This window comes from Kogia breviceps, chromosome 2 (assembly GCF_026419965.1).
Source record: "Kogia breviceps isolate mKogBre1 chromosome 2, mKogBre1 haplotype 1, whole genome shotgun sequence".
NCBI classification, from domain to species: domain Eukaryota; kingdom Metazoa; phylum Chordata; class Mammalia; order Artiodactyla; family Physeteridae; genus Kogia; species Kogia breviceps.
This window is the reverse complement of record NC_081311.1, coordinates 12088945-12105305: the sequence shown is the minus strand read 5'-3', so window position 1 is coordinate 12105305 and position 16361 is coordinate 12088945. Positions and strand designations below refer to the sequence as shown.

General features: G+C 44.4%; 2 protein-coding genes and 1 pseudogene across 2 annotated transcripts in view; 1 reads left to right on the top strand and 2 right to left on the bottom strand.

Annotated features, from left to right (window-relative positions):
* Positions 1-222: 222 nt before the first annotated feature.
* On the top strand, positions 223-1246 carry NANOS1 (nanos C2HC-type zinc finger 1). The gene has a single exon (XM_067024545.1). It carries the CDS (start codon positions 293-295, stop codon positions 1163-1165), a length of 873 nt encoding a protein of 290 aa, XP_066880646.1. The 5' UTR covers positions 223-292; the 3' UTR covers positions 1166-1246.
* Positions 1247-4894: 3648 nt separating this feature from the next.
* LOC131749820 (voltage-dependent anion-selective channel protein 2 pseudogene) lies at positions 4895-7423 on the bottom strand (annotated as a pseudogene).
* Positions 6588-16361, bottom strand: part of EIF3A (eukaryotic translation initiation factor 3 subunit A) — a 33476-nt gene continuing 23702 nt past the window's right edge. Inside the window, exons 18-22 of the mRNA XM_059052457.2 lie at positions 13962-14050; positions 12496-13211; positions 9742-9943; positions 8850-9031; positions 6588-7813 (exon numbers count right to left, since the gene is read on the bottom strand). Of these exons, the coding sequence (XP_058908440.1) occupies positions 7584-7813; positions 8850-9031; positions 9742-9943; positions 12496-13211; positions 13962-14050 (1419 nt within the window). The 3' untranslated portion in view covers positions 6588-7583. The remainder of the gene's footprint in view (positions 7814-8849; positions 9032-9741; positions 9944-12495; positions 13212-13961; positions 14051-16361) is intronic.

Genomic DNA, 16361 nt, shown 5'->3' with positions numbered 1-16361 from the left:
GGGAGCCGCGCGGGCCGGAGCAGAGCGCGCTCACTGCCTGCCTGCCCGCCCGCCCCCCCGCGCGTCCGCCTCCGCTCCGCCTCGGTCCGGGGCACGGGCGAGGTGGCCGGGGCGGGGGAGGGCAGGGGGCAGGGCCGAGGCGACGAAGCCAGGGGCGGGGAGGAGCGGGACCGGATAAAAGGCGGCGAGGCGGCCCCACCCCGAGGCAGGCCGGCGGGCAGGTTCGGCGCGTCCCTTCCGTCCGGCCCGCGCCGGCGGCGGGGAGGCGGCTCGCGCGGCCCGCAGCCCGCCCATGGAGGCTTTCCCATGGGCGCCCCGCTCGCCCCGCCGCGGCCGTGCCCCCCCGCCCATGGCGCTCGTGCCCAGCGCCCGCTACGTGAGCTCCCAGCGCCCGGTGCACCCGCAGCCCTTCAGCTCGTGGAATGACTACCTGGGGCTCGCCACGCTCATCACCAAGGCGGTGGACGGTGAGCCGCGCTTCGGCTGCGCCCGCGGCGGGGACGGCGGCGGCGACGGCTCCCCGCCCTCCTCTTCTTCCTCGTCGTGCTGCTCCCCCCACGCTGGGGCCGGGCCCGGGACACTGGGGCCCGCGCTGGGGCCGCCCGACTACGACGAGGACGACGACGAGGACAGCGACGAGCCGGGATCCCGGGGCCGCTACCTGGGGGGCGCGCTGGAGCTGCGCACGCTGGAGCTGTGCGCGGACCCCGCCGAGGCCGGGCTGCTGGAGGAGCGTTTCGCCGAGCTGAGCCCGTTCGCTGGTCGCGCCGCCGCCGTGCTGCTGGGCTGCGCCCCCGCCGCTGCTGCCACCGCCGAAGTGGCGCCGCGCGAGGAGCGGGCCGCGGCGTGGGCGGCTGAGCCCAGGCTGCATGCCGCCTCCGGGGCGGCCGCCGCCCGGCTGCTCAAGCCCGAGCTGCAGGTGTGCGTGTTCTGCCGGAACAACAAGGAGGCGGTGGCGCTCTACACCACCCACATCCTGAAGGGACCCGACGGGCGAGTGCTGTGCCCCGTGCTGCGCCGCTACACTTGCCCCCTGTGCGGCGCCAGCGGTGACAATGCACACACCATCAAGTACTGCCCGCTCTCCAAAGTGCCGCCGCCGCCCTCCGCCCGCCCGCCGCCGCGCAGCGCCAGGGACGGCCTGTCCAGTAAGAAGCTGCGTTGAGGACCCTGGCTCCGGTCTGCTGCTGCCATCTGACGCCACCAGGGTCGCCGCCTGCCCACTCTCGTATTTGGTTTGCGCACTCTTTCTCCCTTGCTGCTGGGGAGCATGGAGCTCAGCAGTTGGCTCAACTTGAGATGTCTTGGTTTTCTCAAAGGAAGCCGACGGTACTATTTTCCTGTCGAAGAGCGGTTGAGAGTAGACGCTAAAGTCTTGACTTATCTCTAGTTTGTGCACATCCAGACGGTGAAGGCTGGGTATTCCGCTAACTGAAATGTGGCAACTTAGAGGCGCTGTTTATTTATACGTCGACCTATTTTAGATGCGCATCAGTATGAAATTGTCTCAATCTAATCTTGGATGTTTAATTTTATGAATGGAGGCACTTTACTAGGTCTAGAATATTTTTTTAAAAGCCTCTTAACTGAACTGGCCATTTTATGGAATGTCAGCAAAATGACTTTTATTGTTTGAAACAAGTAATATTTCTGTTGTCCTTAATCAGTTATTATAATTCCAGGCGAAGCAAGCCCCCCTGCCTGGTAGTATCATTAAGTGAAGGCTTAGTAAACTTTCCAGTATTAGTTTGGGTGGCTGTTCCCTCCTTGTGGCTTGTTTTTGTCCTAGCTGGATGTAGCAGGTAGAATACAGCTCCTTATCCTTTTATGTACCAGATCTTTTATTACTGAACGAGCAACTAGCGTTTTACACCTTTAAAAGTCGTGCCAAGTTATAATGTTGTGTACACACTTTAAAATGGTGCTGTTTAAAAAAAACTTGTGCATTTATACAGTAACAGTATGTTAATTCATTAATGTTGCCTTTAACTCTGGTACTTGGCCTTTTGTCTATGCCCCCCCCACCCCGTTCCAGTTTTTCAAAACATTTGACATCCTTCAGATCAAAAGGGAGTAGTGTTAATTCACTTGTCTGAATTGCTCAATTCAGGGTTCCTAAATAGTAGAAAGCTCATTCCAGCTGTTGCCTCTCAAACTAAATGTAAGATGGAAACCTTTGAGCTCTGGAAGGTCAATGTAATAACCTGGGTTCAGGAAGGTTCCACTCTGGGCTATGTTGGCTTGAAGCATCACAGGCAGTCCTCTCAAACTGGTATAAGCACTAATTAAAGGAACTATTGGGGGTGGCGGGGGAGACAAAGAACACAGCCTCTCGTGTTCGCATTCTCACTGGAAGATTACCCTTCTGTTTCTGGAATCCCACCAGTTATCCATAAGTGAGATTACATCTAATCCTTAGCAAAGGTGCTTGACTCCTACTTTAACCTCCCACCCTCATTTTCAAATCCACTGTAGTGAGTACCACACCGTATCTACCATCAGGACATAGAAGGCAAGAATGGAAATAAGATGAAGTCATGTGAAATGTATAAAATCACTATCTGAAAATACTCAGAAGAGAGTTAGTCTATAGAGGTTCCAGGAGAGCTTAGCTAGGTTATTAAAAATTAGACTGCTTTCATGGTAAACAACTAACTTCCTCCGCAGCAAATTTGCCTGATTTGAACATCCTTTGAAGCTGCTGTCAATAACACGGGATAGCTATGAGCATTTATTGGTCAAAGGAAAGTGCATAGGTGGGGGATGGACGGGACGATTTCTTGGTCAGGAAAAAATAATCCACTTGACTAGGCCTAAACTCAAGTAGTTTAATAAAACCATGAAATCAACTTATTTTCTTCAGTTTTGCCAGAAAACATACCAGTTTAAATTAGACTTGCTTTTTAAGTTTTCAGGTCAACATGAACTCCTGTTACCTCTTGCCACTGCTCAATTGTACCTTTTCAAGAGTCTGAGGGGTGCATTCTCCAGACCAGAAGATATGGTTAAGGTGACTTATAACCATATCAGCCCCCCAAATTTGCCTGTTCTCCAGCTAACTTTAACTCCCAGTATTTTAAGCATGAACAGGGAATATCAGTTTTGTAGAGATCTCTTGTGAAAAGTTTACTAACCACGCTAATACATTGAAAAGCAACTCTCAATCTGAAACATGTTTTAAACACTTGAAAAGCTAAATTTAGGGTAAAAGAAACCCAATTTTTTGAAGTGTTAGAAAGTATCCACAATAGTGTGATGAAATTAACTTGTTTTCATAAGAACAGACTGCATTATTTGGCCAAAAAAAAAGTATGGGCTTCCCTGGTGGCGCAGTGGTTGTGAGTCCGCCTGCCGATGCAGGGGACGCGGGTTCGTGCCCTGGTCCGGGAGGATCTCACATGCCGCGGAGCCTGCACGTCCGGAGCCTGTGCTCCGCAACGGGAGAGGCCACAGCAGTGAGAGGCCCGCGTACTGCAAAAAAAGTATGGAATCCTCAAAAGAGTTTCAACTGTGCAGGCACAGACTGCTTTACATTTTAAAATTATACCACAAATACACATGTACTTCAAAGAAAAAGTTTCAGTGTTAGTCCTAATTTTCTAATCTGTTCTTAGCTACAATATGAACATTCCCTTAATTTCCTGTATACTTCAGTTAGACTTATGATATCATGAATCAGTCTACAGCCAAGTCATGCCACACCATACAGGTGCCAACCTCCTCCTGGTAGCCACTATGGGCAACTACTAGGATGTCAAGTCTTTTTTGGGCCACTGTCCCTGCCCTCAGATCCATCCATATTGACAGCAATAATATCCCCATCTAAAAATGCAGAAACCGGGATTCCGTGGTGGCGCAGCGGTTGAGAGTCCGCCTGCCGATGCAGGGGACACGGGTTCGTGCCCCGGCCTGGGAGGATCCCAAGTGCCGCGGAGCAGCTGGGCCCGTGAGCCGTGGCCGCTGAGCCTGCGCGTCCAGAGCCTGTGCTCCGCAACAGGAGAGACCACAACAGTGAGAGGCCCAAGTACCGCAAAAATAAAATAAAATAAAATAATAATAGTAAAAAATAAAAATGCAGAAACCACTGGCAACATGGAAGACGGTGAGTAGGTTGGTCGTTCAGCTTTCCTTTGACACCTGTGAATAAACACTGGGGGGAAGGGGGAAGGTTGTGAGGGCTTGAGAGTGGAAACCTAAGAGCAGGATCACAGGCAGCTGCAGACTATTCTGCCTTTATCCTGTGCTCTGATTCCAATACCCAGGACAAAGAACTTGGGAGAACAGGACGTCTGGAAAAGGGTCTGGGCAGGAAGGGTGGTTTGCAGACTAGCCTGGAAACATGTCATGTAAACATATCAGCGTAAATGAATTATCTTCTGCGGCCTATCTGTGATGGCCCAGGTACACTCCTGTTCTAGTAACTTAAGACAGAGCAGGTTACTGCCCCAAGTTTTTTCACTTGTTACAAAAGGAAAGACCCTTTCCTCACAAAAGAGGACCTTTTAAGACTTTCACTTGTTTGAAATCCAGATATTAAGAAAATTGGGTTTGTTCTTTTTTAATTTTTAAAAATATTTGTTTATTTATTTATTTAGTTGCATCAGATCTTAGTTGTGGCTGACAGGCTCCTTAATTGAGGCTTGCCAGCTCCTTAGTTGTGGCATGCAACCCCCCAGCTGTGGCACACATGCAGGACATAGTTCCCTGATCAGGGATCGAACCCAGGCCCCCTGCATTGAGAGCTTGGAGTCCTAACCACCTGTGCCACCAGGGAAGTCCCAAGAAAAATGTTTTTTAAAGTGGTTTTTTTTTTTTTCAGTTTTCATAAAGGTCTATTTCATTATTGGTGGGTAGCGCATTTAACACTTAAAATACATTTTAATAATGTACAGGTGACTGCACGACTGCAGCATTGGTAACTAGATAACCAATTCAACTAGAAACCAGCTAACAAGTAACTGCCTAAATATTTAAAACAGAGCTCTTTAGATTATCCTTTGTTTTGATCACCTTCCTGGGTGGAAGCGGGGGAAGCCTGCTGGTCACACTGGAGATATATTCAGGCCATGTCTTCTGATATCCATTCCCAGGGGTTTCTTTTGGCTGGATTAAAGCCTCCAGCTCCAGGGCAACCCCAAGGCTGTGGCCCCCAGCATTAATGCTCTTCCCACCTACCAGAGCAGACGGTTTAAGCTTCATACCAGGCCTCAGAGTCTGAGTGTAGCCCATTCCAACTAAACTAGAGTTGTTGACTTTTGCAGAAATGGAGGCAGCGAGATCCAAACGATATTTAGCTGCAATGCCAAAGTGACTGCAGTTGGTTCCTGATGTCCAAACAAGGTTTACTGAAGTGTCAAGATCTTCACATACTTTTTGATAAACTGATCCTGCAAATTCTGTCCCATCACTGACCTTTAGTGTGTAGCTAACGTCCCCAGTCCTGTAGCCCACTGCAAGGTTACTCCTTGTCAGCTTTGACTTGGCACTGTCAAAGGTCATCTGGTACCCGGCAAGCCAGCCCTCATAACCAAAGACCGCTTAACCGTGGATTGCAGGTGCAGCAAAATCAAGTCAACACCACAACCAAGGTTTATATATTCCCTCTTGTAAGAAGACTTGATTTTACCACTTTTCTTTCCTGTGTTTGGTGAAAAGGTGGTATCAAACGTCAGTTTCAAATCTTGACAAATCTGGTCTTCAAGAGTGATTTCAGAGTATTATCAGGGTTGCACTTTTCTGTGAAAGTCAGACCACACACACCATTTATATTTGGTCTCCAAGGTCCCGGTAACTTTACCAGTGTCTGCATTAGATGAACCAGATGTTGAGAATTCCACACCACTGCATGACTTTGTTTTCACATCCAGTTTCACCAACCCAAAACCAAATCCTTGGTTGAAAGTATCTCTGGCAGCTTTGCCAAGGTCAGCATATGATGGAGGAAAACACACTGGCTGCGGGCAGTTCTGTCCGTAGGTTGCTATGGCGAGGCCAAGGGGAGAGGTGATCCGGTGGTCTCCTGGGGGGGAGGGGGAGGCGCTGCTGGCACCCCGCTAGCAGCTGAGGCTGCTTGGCTTGCTCGGGGTCCAGCTGCAGCTCAAAAGTGGTTTCTATCATTGTTAACGTCAAAAAGGAAAAGCTGCATCTGATTAAGTTTTAAAAAAGCATCAATACTCCCTCTTCTGGCCTTAGGGCTATACCAACAGAAATTCTCACCACTACTCACACCAGGAAGAATATAAGTGCCTATAGCCAATATAAATTTGCAACTAACATTCTGTGAAAACAATTATGATTTTTCTAATTTCAGGGGAAAACCCAAGATGTACACCGCACACACACTGTACTCACAGAGAGGATAGCTTTACAAGGAAACTAAGGGGTTCATCAAGGAACAGAGAAGGACGTTTTAGTGGAAACATCCTAGCCACATTTGCTTTCTGTTATATTTAGGTTATGTTCTTTGATACCCAACAGTGAGAAATTTAACAGCACTGGTAAAAACAAGTGAAAAAACCTCAACTGAATATGCAAGCTCAGCATTATAAACAAAACACTCTGACTGTAACCACAAATAAACACTAAAACAAATTCTCTAAGTATTTTATTTATCATTGAAGAAAAAACACAGCAGCAAGTTCTGTGTTGGCTTCAATAAAACCAAATAGTTAATCTTTAACATAGCTACTACACTCCAAAATTGAAGTCAACACAGTCATTACTACAAATTACTTGGTGAAAGAATCTATCCTGAAGAGAAAGGAAATTAGGAAAAACAATTTAAACAATTCCTCCAAACCACACATTTATAAATATTGTCATATTTAAAATGCTTGAAAGGCATGAATTCTCCATAAATGGAAAAGCGGTTTGCTATTGGCAACAGAAAAAACTCAGCAACAGTTTACCAAATGCTTTAAAATTTAAAAGCTGTATCCGTTTTGGATTCACACTTTAGCAGTATTCTTGTCATTACAATAATGACTGCAAATCGGTTTATACTCACCTTCTCTCAAGTAAAATCTACCAAAAATTCCTCTGTATCTGGTGTGTGTAATGTTTACTGTACTTACAGTAAACCTAAAAACTTTCTAAATTTAGTAAATACCTCAAAATACCTAGAGGTACGTCTCAACCGCTAGTGGTGTGAGAATTGTTTCAGCTCTCTGCTTTAGCGTCTTCAAATACATTTTCTATAATAGAATCTTACTTCATTCCAAATTAATATCAGGTATTTCGAAATCAAAAGAAAAAAGATCAGTTCTATACCAAGATACAGGTGTTCCTGAATACCTGAAGAATTCCCATTTTAAATTTCTTTTTTAGTTTTTCTTTTTTGTAAACAAATGATTGATGAAACAATGCAACACCTCAAATTCCAAAAAATGGCATGGTTTTCCAACCTTCTGTGGATACGGTGCATGATCAACCTATTACATAGGATTAATACAAGTTCATGCTTTTTGTGTTATGGTGAGACATTAAAGAGTCCAATTTAGATTTGTTGAAGCACAAGTATAATAATTCCTTGAATGTGATCAAACCTATGTAAAGACATGAGTTTGAGTCCACTATCTTGAGACTTAACGTCGTACTGTGGTCCATCCATCTTCATCAGTCTCATTTTTAGTGCGACGAAGAGATTCCCTATCTTTCTCAGCTCTCCATGAGGTCTTCTCTTTTTCACCTTCTCTGTCTCTTTCTCGATCTCTTTCTCGATCTCTTGAAAGAGCTGCAGGAGGAACACGTCGAGGGGCATCCCGCTCTTCTGCCCTGTCATCTTTCCTGTCATCAGCACGTCTCCAAGAACTTACTTTTAATTTAAAAAAAAGGAGAGAGAATAAATTTGTACTTTATGCTATTAGCTCAGACTAAGCAGAACTGAAGCAAAAGGAATGCCTCAAATTACTTGGAAATCCTGTACTGAAGATAGTGATAGAGAATCCTCATTTAAAAAAACAAAGGGGACATGGGTTCGTGCCTCGGTCCAGGAGGATCCCACATGCCGTGGAGCGGCTGGGCCCGTGAGCCATGGCCGCTGAGCCTGCGCGTCCGGAGCCTGTGCTCCGCAACAGGAGAGGCCACAACAGTGAGAGGCCCGTGTACCACACAAAAAAATAATAGTAATAAAATAAAAAATAAAAGCTAAATACACTTTAATCATTTTGATACAACTTCTGAAAAACCTTTAAAACAATATACAGACTTAGAAATATAAGTTTGCAAGCAAGAAGAAATCACTGGCCTGGGAAGTGTCCTCATTTTTTTAAAAATTTAGGATAAGGTGACAAAAATCGGACTGAATAAAAATTTTTTAAAGGATTTTTGGCTTCTGTTGAAGATTTAACAGCAAATAAATGAAACAATATATTTCATTACGGCTATCAAAGAAGAAATACCTTTACAATCTGGTTGTAACAAACCAAATAGTAAAAGCTTGTGAGGCAACTACCTAAGTGCTATGGTCATTTTAAACAAAGCATTTTTTACTAAAGCTTCCATTGTTACAATTCCAGAGAAAGAATGTTTTATACTTTCTGCTTATCTACCAGGACCTTACTTTTTTCCTTCTTTACATAAAATAAACTTTTTGTAAAATCAATATAGGTATTGCTTACTACACCATTGAATTAGTCTACTACTATACTTTGAATTTAAAGATGAGCTAAACTTCACAAAGCAACCAGTGAGTAAGTTTGTGAGAACCTTGAACTCTAAATGAAATAAAAGATCTACCTGTCCATCTTGTTTCTGGTGTTCACACAAATTTAAGACATAGCAAAAGCCCGAATTCCCTCATATATCACGGCTCTCAGTGTTCAGTGGTCATACAGAGAGAACATGTCTACCTTCCTCGCGCTCTGGCCTGAGGGGAGGTCCTCTTCGGTCCCTGTCGTCTCGCCTTTCTCTTAGGTCGCGGCGCTCGTCTCTCTCGCGACGGCGGTCATCCCGATCCCTATCGTCACGACGACTGGCATCTCTCCAGCTTGAAGCTTCCTCAGCTGGTCCTCTTCTCCAGCCAGCTTCATCCCTGTAGCCATTCAAAATGACACGTTAAGTTCTGTCACTAGACTCTACAGGTTAATTTTAAGTGAATATATCATATCCAAGTTAGCACATAATAACAGTAATAAAGTTTAAACTCGTGACTTGACCTCAAACTGATGCCCCAGGCGTGGAGTCGAATGAGGACACGTGGCTCTGCACTGTCCGACACAGTAGTCAACACTCATTCCAAATGCTCAACAGTCACATGTGGCTGCTGGTTACCATATGAACATTACACATACAGGACATTTTCATCCTTGCAGGAAATATCGAACTGTACTGGTCTAGATTAGTACAAAGCCACTTTGACCAGAGAAAGTAAGCCAGAATTCTTACTACTAATAAAAGTAAAGAGGCTTTTAATAATTTAAAGGCAATAAACTGACCTCAACCACAAGGGAAAAGCAATTGGCAGTGAAGAACCTCGACTGGTTCCACTGCCATAGAGCTACACAGCCCACAGTCAGCCACACAGCTCCAGCCTCCATGTCCTCACTCTGTAGAGAGGGAACTGGTTCAATTAAGATGACCTCTAAATTTTTTTAAATCTACACTATGATTCTACTAGATAAATTGGAGGGAGTAAAGGGAATGAGCACCATTTTTCAACAATAGCTGGGAATGCATAAGGGAGCGTTAAAAGAATCCTAACTGTAACGCCACAGACACTTAAGTTTTAATAGCATATCAAACCTGGGCCGTCTGAAGCGGTCCTCTCGATCCCCGTCCCTCTCTCTGTCCCTCTCCCTCTCGGGGTCCCTGTCGTTCTCGTCACGGTCCTGACTATCTCGGTCTCTCTCTTTTTCCCTATCCCATTCACGGTCTTCGGATAGTCTCGATTCTCGAGGTGGACCCCAACTCTCTTCTCTGGCTTTTTCTTTCTCTCTCCATCCACCTGTTTTTTAAAAAAAAAATTTTTTCCACTCAAGAAACAGATTGGCAGGCATGAATCTTGATGTTAATCCATCACCATTACAAATGCTAATTAATTTAAGACACTCCACCTCATTTAAAAAAAACCAACTAAATTCATTTACCTCATTTCATGGAACCACCAACTCCTATTTATGACTACCTATTATTGTTTTTCTAACATATAACATATAGGAACTTTTATAGCCTGGGTTAAAAATGTTCCATATGCAGAGATTTCAGGTATAAAAATCTGTTCTGATGGTAAAGACAACTCATTTAAGCAGAAAAATCAAAGGGTGACGGATAGGATCTAGATCTCTGAGAGGCAGAACCCCAACTACTAGTTCATTTATACCTTGCAACATTTTCAAAACCTTTCTAACTAAAGACTCTTTCCTTTCACATTCATGCCCCCCACCATTTACCACCCACAAAAAGTCCTGAAATCAGGATAAATCCTTTGGCCCTGGCTCAATGTCTCACACTTAGCCATGGGATGTCCAAATCTAGAAACAATATATACATGTAAACACACATATGCAGGCACGCACAAGAAGAAACCAAAGGAAGCAGAGATTTCAATGAAAATGTATTACAGCTGCAAGGCCAATAATTATTATTGTCACTAACATTTGTATTACTGTGTGCCACAGAACTAGTCTAAAGCCTCTGGCTGTAGTAGCTCATTCAATCCTACCCACAGCGCTGAGCTAAGCAGATTATTCTACACTTGCTAATTTGCTACTTGCTAAAATCTATAATCCCCACATTAATACTCTAGCACTTTTACAAGTCACTCGCAGACACGTACAGAGTGGCGAAATATTTGAGTCGCCTGACGGGCCTGTTCTCAGCTGAGGTCAAACAAGACAATGCTGTCTTCTTGCTGCAGCTCTCCTACTTTAAACAAGTAGCATTTTGGTGATCTAGTTAGTGCCACATTTTCACATTTTTGTGCTTTTTGTTGGTGATTTCAGTGTTTAAGTGTGCCACCAGCCCTACGCCCCAGCAGTCCCAAGCACAAGAAGGCAATGGATATGCCTTAGGGAAAAAATAAATGTGCCAGATAAGCTTCTTTCAGGAATGAGTTACAGTGCTGTTGGTCAAAAGTTCAATGCTAATGAATCAATAATATACATTAAATAAAGTGTCTTTAAACAGAAAAATAAAACAAGGTTATGTGTTGACTGGTTGAAAAACTGACCAGAGGGCTCACAGAAACCTAACCTGGTACTTCCCTTAAGAGCAATGGTTCAGTATTCACTGACTTTATATTACATAATTATCACGAATTAATGAGAATCTACTATACTGTTATCCCCATTTTACACGAGGCACAGAAAAGTTAGGTGGCTTTCCCAAAGTTACAAAGTTTCAGTGGAATGAAATGAGAAGAAACACAAGTATGCCACAGAAACAACTAAGGATAAAGGGCGGGAAGCTGCTCAAATTTGCATTTAGAACAAATTACAATGGTTACTGAAAAGATGTAAGAAAAAGGATGAAAAAGCAAAGAACTCCCATCTTACACAATTAGATGGGCAGCAGTGCCCCTGGAAAGAGGGGGGTGGGGTGGGGGAGGGAGGGAGGGAGGGAGGGAGGGAGGGAGGGAGGGAGGGAGAGAGAGAGAGAGAGAGAGAGAGAGAGAGAGAGAGAGAGAATGTGTGTATGTGTGTGTGTGTGTGTGTGTGTGTGTGTGTGTGTGTGTGTACGTACGTACGTACGTACGTACTGGAGAAGGGGGGGTTCAGTTTTGATGGGTTGAGTTGGAAGTGTCAGTAACACTTACAGGTGCGATATAAAGTTGGAAACACAGGTCTCAAGGTGAGGGGAGAGAGAAGTCATCTGGAGAAGACAGTAACAGAAGTCACAGACCTGTATACGTTACTCAAGAACAATAAAAAGTATGAAAGGATGAGCAGGCCTAAGACTGACAAAGTAAAGAAATGGGCTCCTCTCATGAACATAACCCTATGGTTGGCAAGAGTACAGACAAATGTTTAGTTAAGTATATTTTGTTTTTCATTATTTATATGAGGAGGCTAGTCCAGGACAGAACCTGAAGAACACCGATACTTTGGGACGGGTACAGAAGGAAGGGCCCTCGAAGCAGCAGTCAACAAGGAAGAAGGAAAACAAAGTGCATATATATATAACTAAAGCAGAAAAGGGGGTGAAGCTATTTGTTTTGGTGTGAAAGATCTCAGAGGCAAGCTTTTGACATACAAGTCACTGCAGAAATATGCAAGGAAAGATAAAAGACCAGTTTATCTAAAATAGTAATACAGCCCAACCTCTGTCATAAATCTGTTAAAATTTCACTTTTTTCAGTTGAAAAGAACACTTCCTACTTAACAATCAAACTGTAATTTGTCACCTGAGATCTGAGCTCCTTGTTTGAAATAACTTGCTATTCTCTACAGAACAGTGGAGATTAGCTGGTGTAGAATTTCACGTTGTTATCTGCAAACACATCTAGCAGATTACATCTAAAAAGCATCCAATCTGGTTTCCTGAATACCAGAATTTTACCTGGTTTGACAAATGGTCTCCAGGGACCAGGTCTTGAGTCATCACCCCTTCTGGGAATCCGATCGTCATCAGCCCGTCTTGAGATCCGATCATCATCCGTGTTTCTCCAAGGCCCCCTGTCATCATCTACACCGCGCCGGGAAAATCTGTCATCATCTGCACCGCGCCTGGAAAATCTATCATCGTCGGTATTCCGCCAAGGTCCTCGATCGTCATCCAGCCCACGCCTGGGACCCCGGTCATCATCCATGCCCCGCCTGGGACGATCGTCATCAACGTTCCGCCAGGATGACCTCTCCTCATCCGCACCTCCTCGGCGCAGCCCCCGGTCCTCATCCATCCCACGCCTAGGTCCTCTGTCCTCATCAGCTGTTCGCCAGCTTCCTCTGTCCTCATCCAGTCCTCGTCTAGGTGGTCTGTCATCATCCGCGTGACGCCAGCTACCCCTGTCTTCATCGCCAATTCGTCTGGGAGGCCTGTCGTCATCTGCATTACGCCAAGAAGGCCGGTCATCGTCTGCCCCTCGGCGAGAAAACCGATCTTCATCAGGACCACGTCTTGGGCCTCTGTCGTCATCCATGCCACGCCGGGGAACCCGATCATCGTCTGGTCTAAGAGAGGACTCTCTCTCTTCATCATCTCCCAAGCGCCTTGGTCGATCTTCATCTCTTCTTTGAGGCCTCTCTTCATCCCGCCCTTCTCCACGTCTCCACTCCCTACAGAGTAACAAGCCAAACATCTTTAAGAGTAAATTTTCTTAAAAGCAGGCGATATTTTTGGGAGTGATGTTACTCACTTCTAAAAATCACTTCATTCTGAATTCATTAATCCTACTCCTAAGAAAAGTATGTTTCACTAAAAAACAACACAAAATCCAAAATCTTACATCAACAATTAAATCAGTAAGCAGACAAGTGCCTTTAAAAGGTATCTGGGGCTTCCCTGGTGGCACAGTGGTTGAGAGTCCGCCTGCCGATGCAGGGGACACGGGTTTGTGCCCCGGTCTGGGAAGATCCCACGTGCCGTGGAGGGGCTGGGCCTGTGAGCCATGGCCGCTGAGCCTGTGCTCTGCAATGGGAGAGGCCACAACAGTGAGAGGCCCGCGTACCACACACACAAAAAAAAGCTATGTGCACTTTATGAGGAATACCTCAGCAATTTCTAAATCTATTACTACAAGCTTTCAAAACGATGAGAAAAATGTTATGCAACTGTTCATTCTTACTCTAACATCAATACTATTAGTTTAGGGAATTTAAAAAAAACTGAAGCACATATTTCCCAAGATATTTATAAGTCAGTAATTACAGCAGCACTGAAGCAAACATTTCAGGAATAGACATGCGTACAATTCTTCATGGCTCCCTTTTCCCCACCCCTACAAAATAAACCAAATGAGAAAAACACTGATAAGATATTAACAGGATCTATGATTTGTTGGTACTATTTTCCTTAACTCTACTTACTTCTCTGGTGGGCCTCTTCTCCACTCGGAATCTATTTCAGGTCCTTTTCTCCATGTGCCTTCTGAATCTCTATCTCCCCAACGAGAGTCCTACATTGAGGAAAGTTAATGAGAGGCACTACGTTAGCAACACTACTGATCAACATATAAACTGAACAGGAATCTCAAAGAGCCAGTAACAGGGCTGCCCTGGTGGCGCAGTGGTTGAGAGTCCGCCTGCTGATGCAGGGGACACGGGTTCGTGCCGCGGTCCGGGAGGATCCCACATGCGGCTGGGCCCGTGAGCCATGGCCACTGAGCCTGCGCGTCCGGAGCCTGTGCTCCGCAACGGGAGAGGCCGTGACAGTGATAGGCCCGCATGAGAGGCTCACGTACCACAAAAAAAAAAAAAAAAAAAAAAAAAAAAAAGCCAGTAACAAAAGGACAAAGAGATGAAAAGAGTAAGTGAACCATTAAAAGAGATGGACTGTGAAAGGCCAGAAGAAAAGGAGAAAAAATTTCCCTAAGTTAAGGAAATTCTATCTGCTCTAAGTGAATTGAATCCTGACTGATAGGGCACACATGCCAAAACGGGTGAAATACAGACCATATGCTCAGAGCTTCCAAGGATTAAAGCAGAGTATCTATAAAAGTAACAAGACCAAGACTATTATCAAGAACCCTCCTCCCATTATGTACTAGGACAGTGAGCACAGGTCTCTAAACTTCTGGAGGAGGATGACTTTGAACTGGCCAAACCAATGAACCATTATTCAACTGAGAAAAACAAAACCTCTTTTGAGACATACACAAAAACACTTGATAAAATATACACTATACAAAACAAAAAAACTTATCTGCAAAGAGGAAAAGGTGATATACAGTGTAAACGTATTTTAAACTAAATCATGTTGCCAACAAGGTTGTAAAACTGTTAAATGATTTCTAAATAGAGAAATTAGCATTGTTTTAATGCACTGGAAGCAATAAAACTTAAGGTGTGCTCAAAATTTTGTTTTGTTCTGGAGAGAGGGAAGAGTTCTCAAAATTTACAGACTGCAAGTTTAGACTTTGAAAAGAATAGATGGTAATCACTAAAAGAATAGAGAAAAACACAACAAATGAGCTGAGATAACTTCTGAAGTTTGGCTAAGAAAGGAAGGGGTGAGTGGCAGGGACATGGAAGCAAATAAAAAACACCAAACCAAATGTCAGGAATAAAGCCACATATACTAGTTACCATGTTAAACATGAAAAGATAACTAAAGACTCTCCAACTGAAAGGGAAGAGGGGGGCCCATAAACAGAAACAACAAAAAAATGGATGAACACAATTTCAAAATCTAATGAAAAGAAAAGAATTAGAAACCCATAACCACGGGTGATTTACCTCATCTGCTTCAGAAGATGAAGCAAATTAACAGGATGTAGCAAATCAAACAATGTAACTCTGATTTCACACATACAGAACTTTGTGCCCAACAGAAATACTCATAATACAGAAATTAGCAACAAGAGTAACAAAACTAAAAATCTATATATTATAAAACAAATTGAAGGCTACATAGATAACTAGTAGCAGGTCCTCCAGTAAAGTTAAGCATTTGATACAGGTGTGGCACAGATACCTCCAGCTACTCACCTCTAACCTTAAAAAATAAGCAGTATTTTATTTAAAGGGCAGCATGGACACATCCCAGGAAAAACAAATAGCATGCAGGCAGATGTCACAGACACGATAAAAGCATAAAACTAGCTCAGAATAGCTAAAGTATAGGTGACTAAGAAGAATATGGTGATAGACGAAGCTAATGAAAAAAGCAATAAACATAAAAGGCTAAGTAAAAACTGCTAAGGCATGTTTTTTACCTTTGGCTCTAAGCAATGAGTACCACTCAAAGGAAGGTTTGAAACCAAGAGCAGGGCTAACAATCAAATATGCATTATGAAAAACCAAGCAGGTCACCATATAGGGGAAGACCTGAAGCTGGGTAAGATTATGATCAGGGAAAATAGTTAAGACCAGTTAGTAATACAGGCAAAAGAAACAATCTGAATTAAGACAGGAGCATAGGGACAGAAAGGAGAGGGAAGGGTTCAAAACACTATGGTTAAGTAGGTACAATGCCACCACCAGAAGAGGGGATTAAAGAGATACCCACCCCCTTTACACAAGATAAAGTGAGAAACACAGGTCAGTTTTGGACATGAATGCATATTAAAAATAAACATTTAGGGCTTCCCTGATGGTGCAGTGGTTGAGAGTCTGCCTGCCCATGCAGGGGACACAGATTTGAGCCCTGGTCTGGGAGGATCCCGCATGCGGCAGAGCAACTGGGCCCGTGGGCCACAACTACTGAGCCTGCGCATCTGGAGTCTGTGCTCTGCAACGAGAGGCTGAGATAGTGAGAGGCCCGCGCAC

What these genes read in the sequence shown, in the direction of transcription:
- NANOS1 (XM_067024545.1), top strand. Translation starts at nt 293, where the DNA reads ATGGAGGCTTTCCCATGGGCGCCCCGCTCGCCCCGCCGCGGCCGTGCC.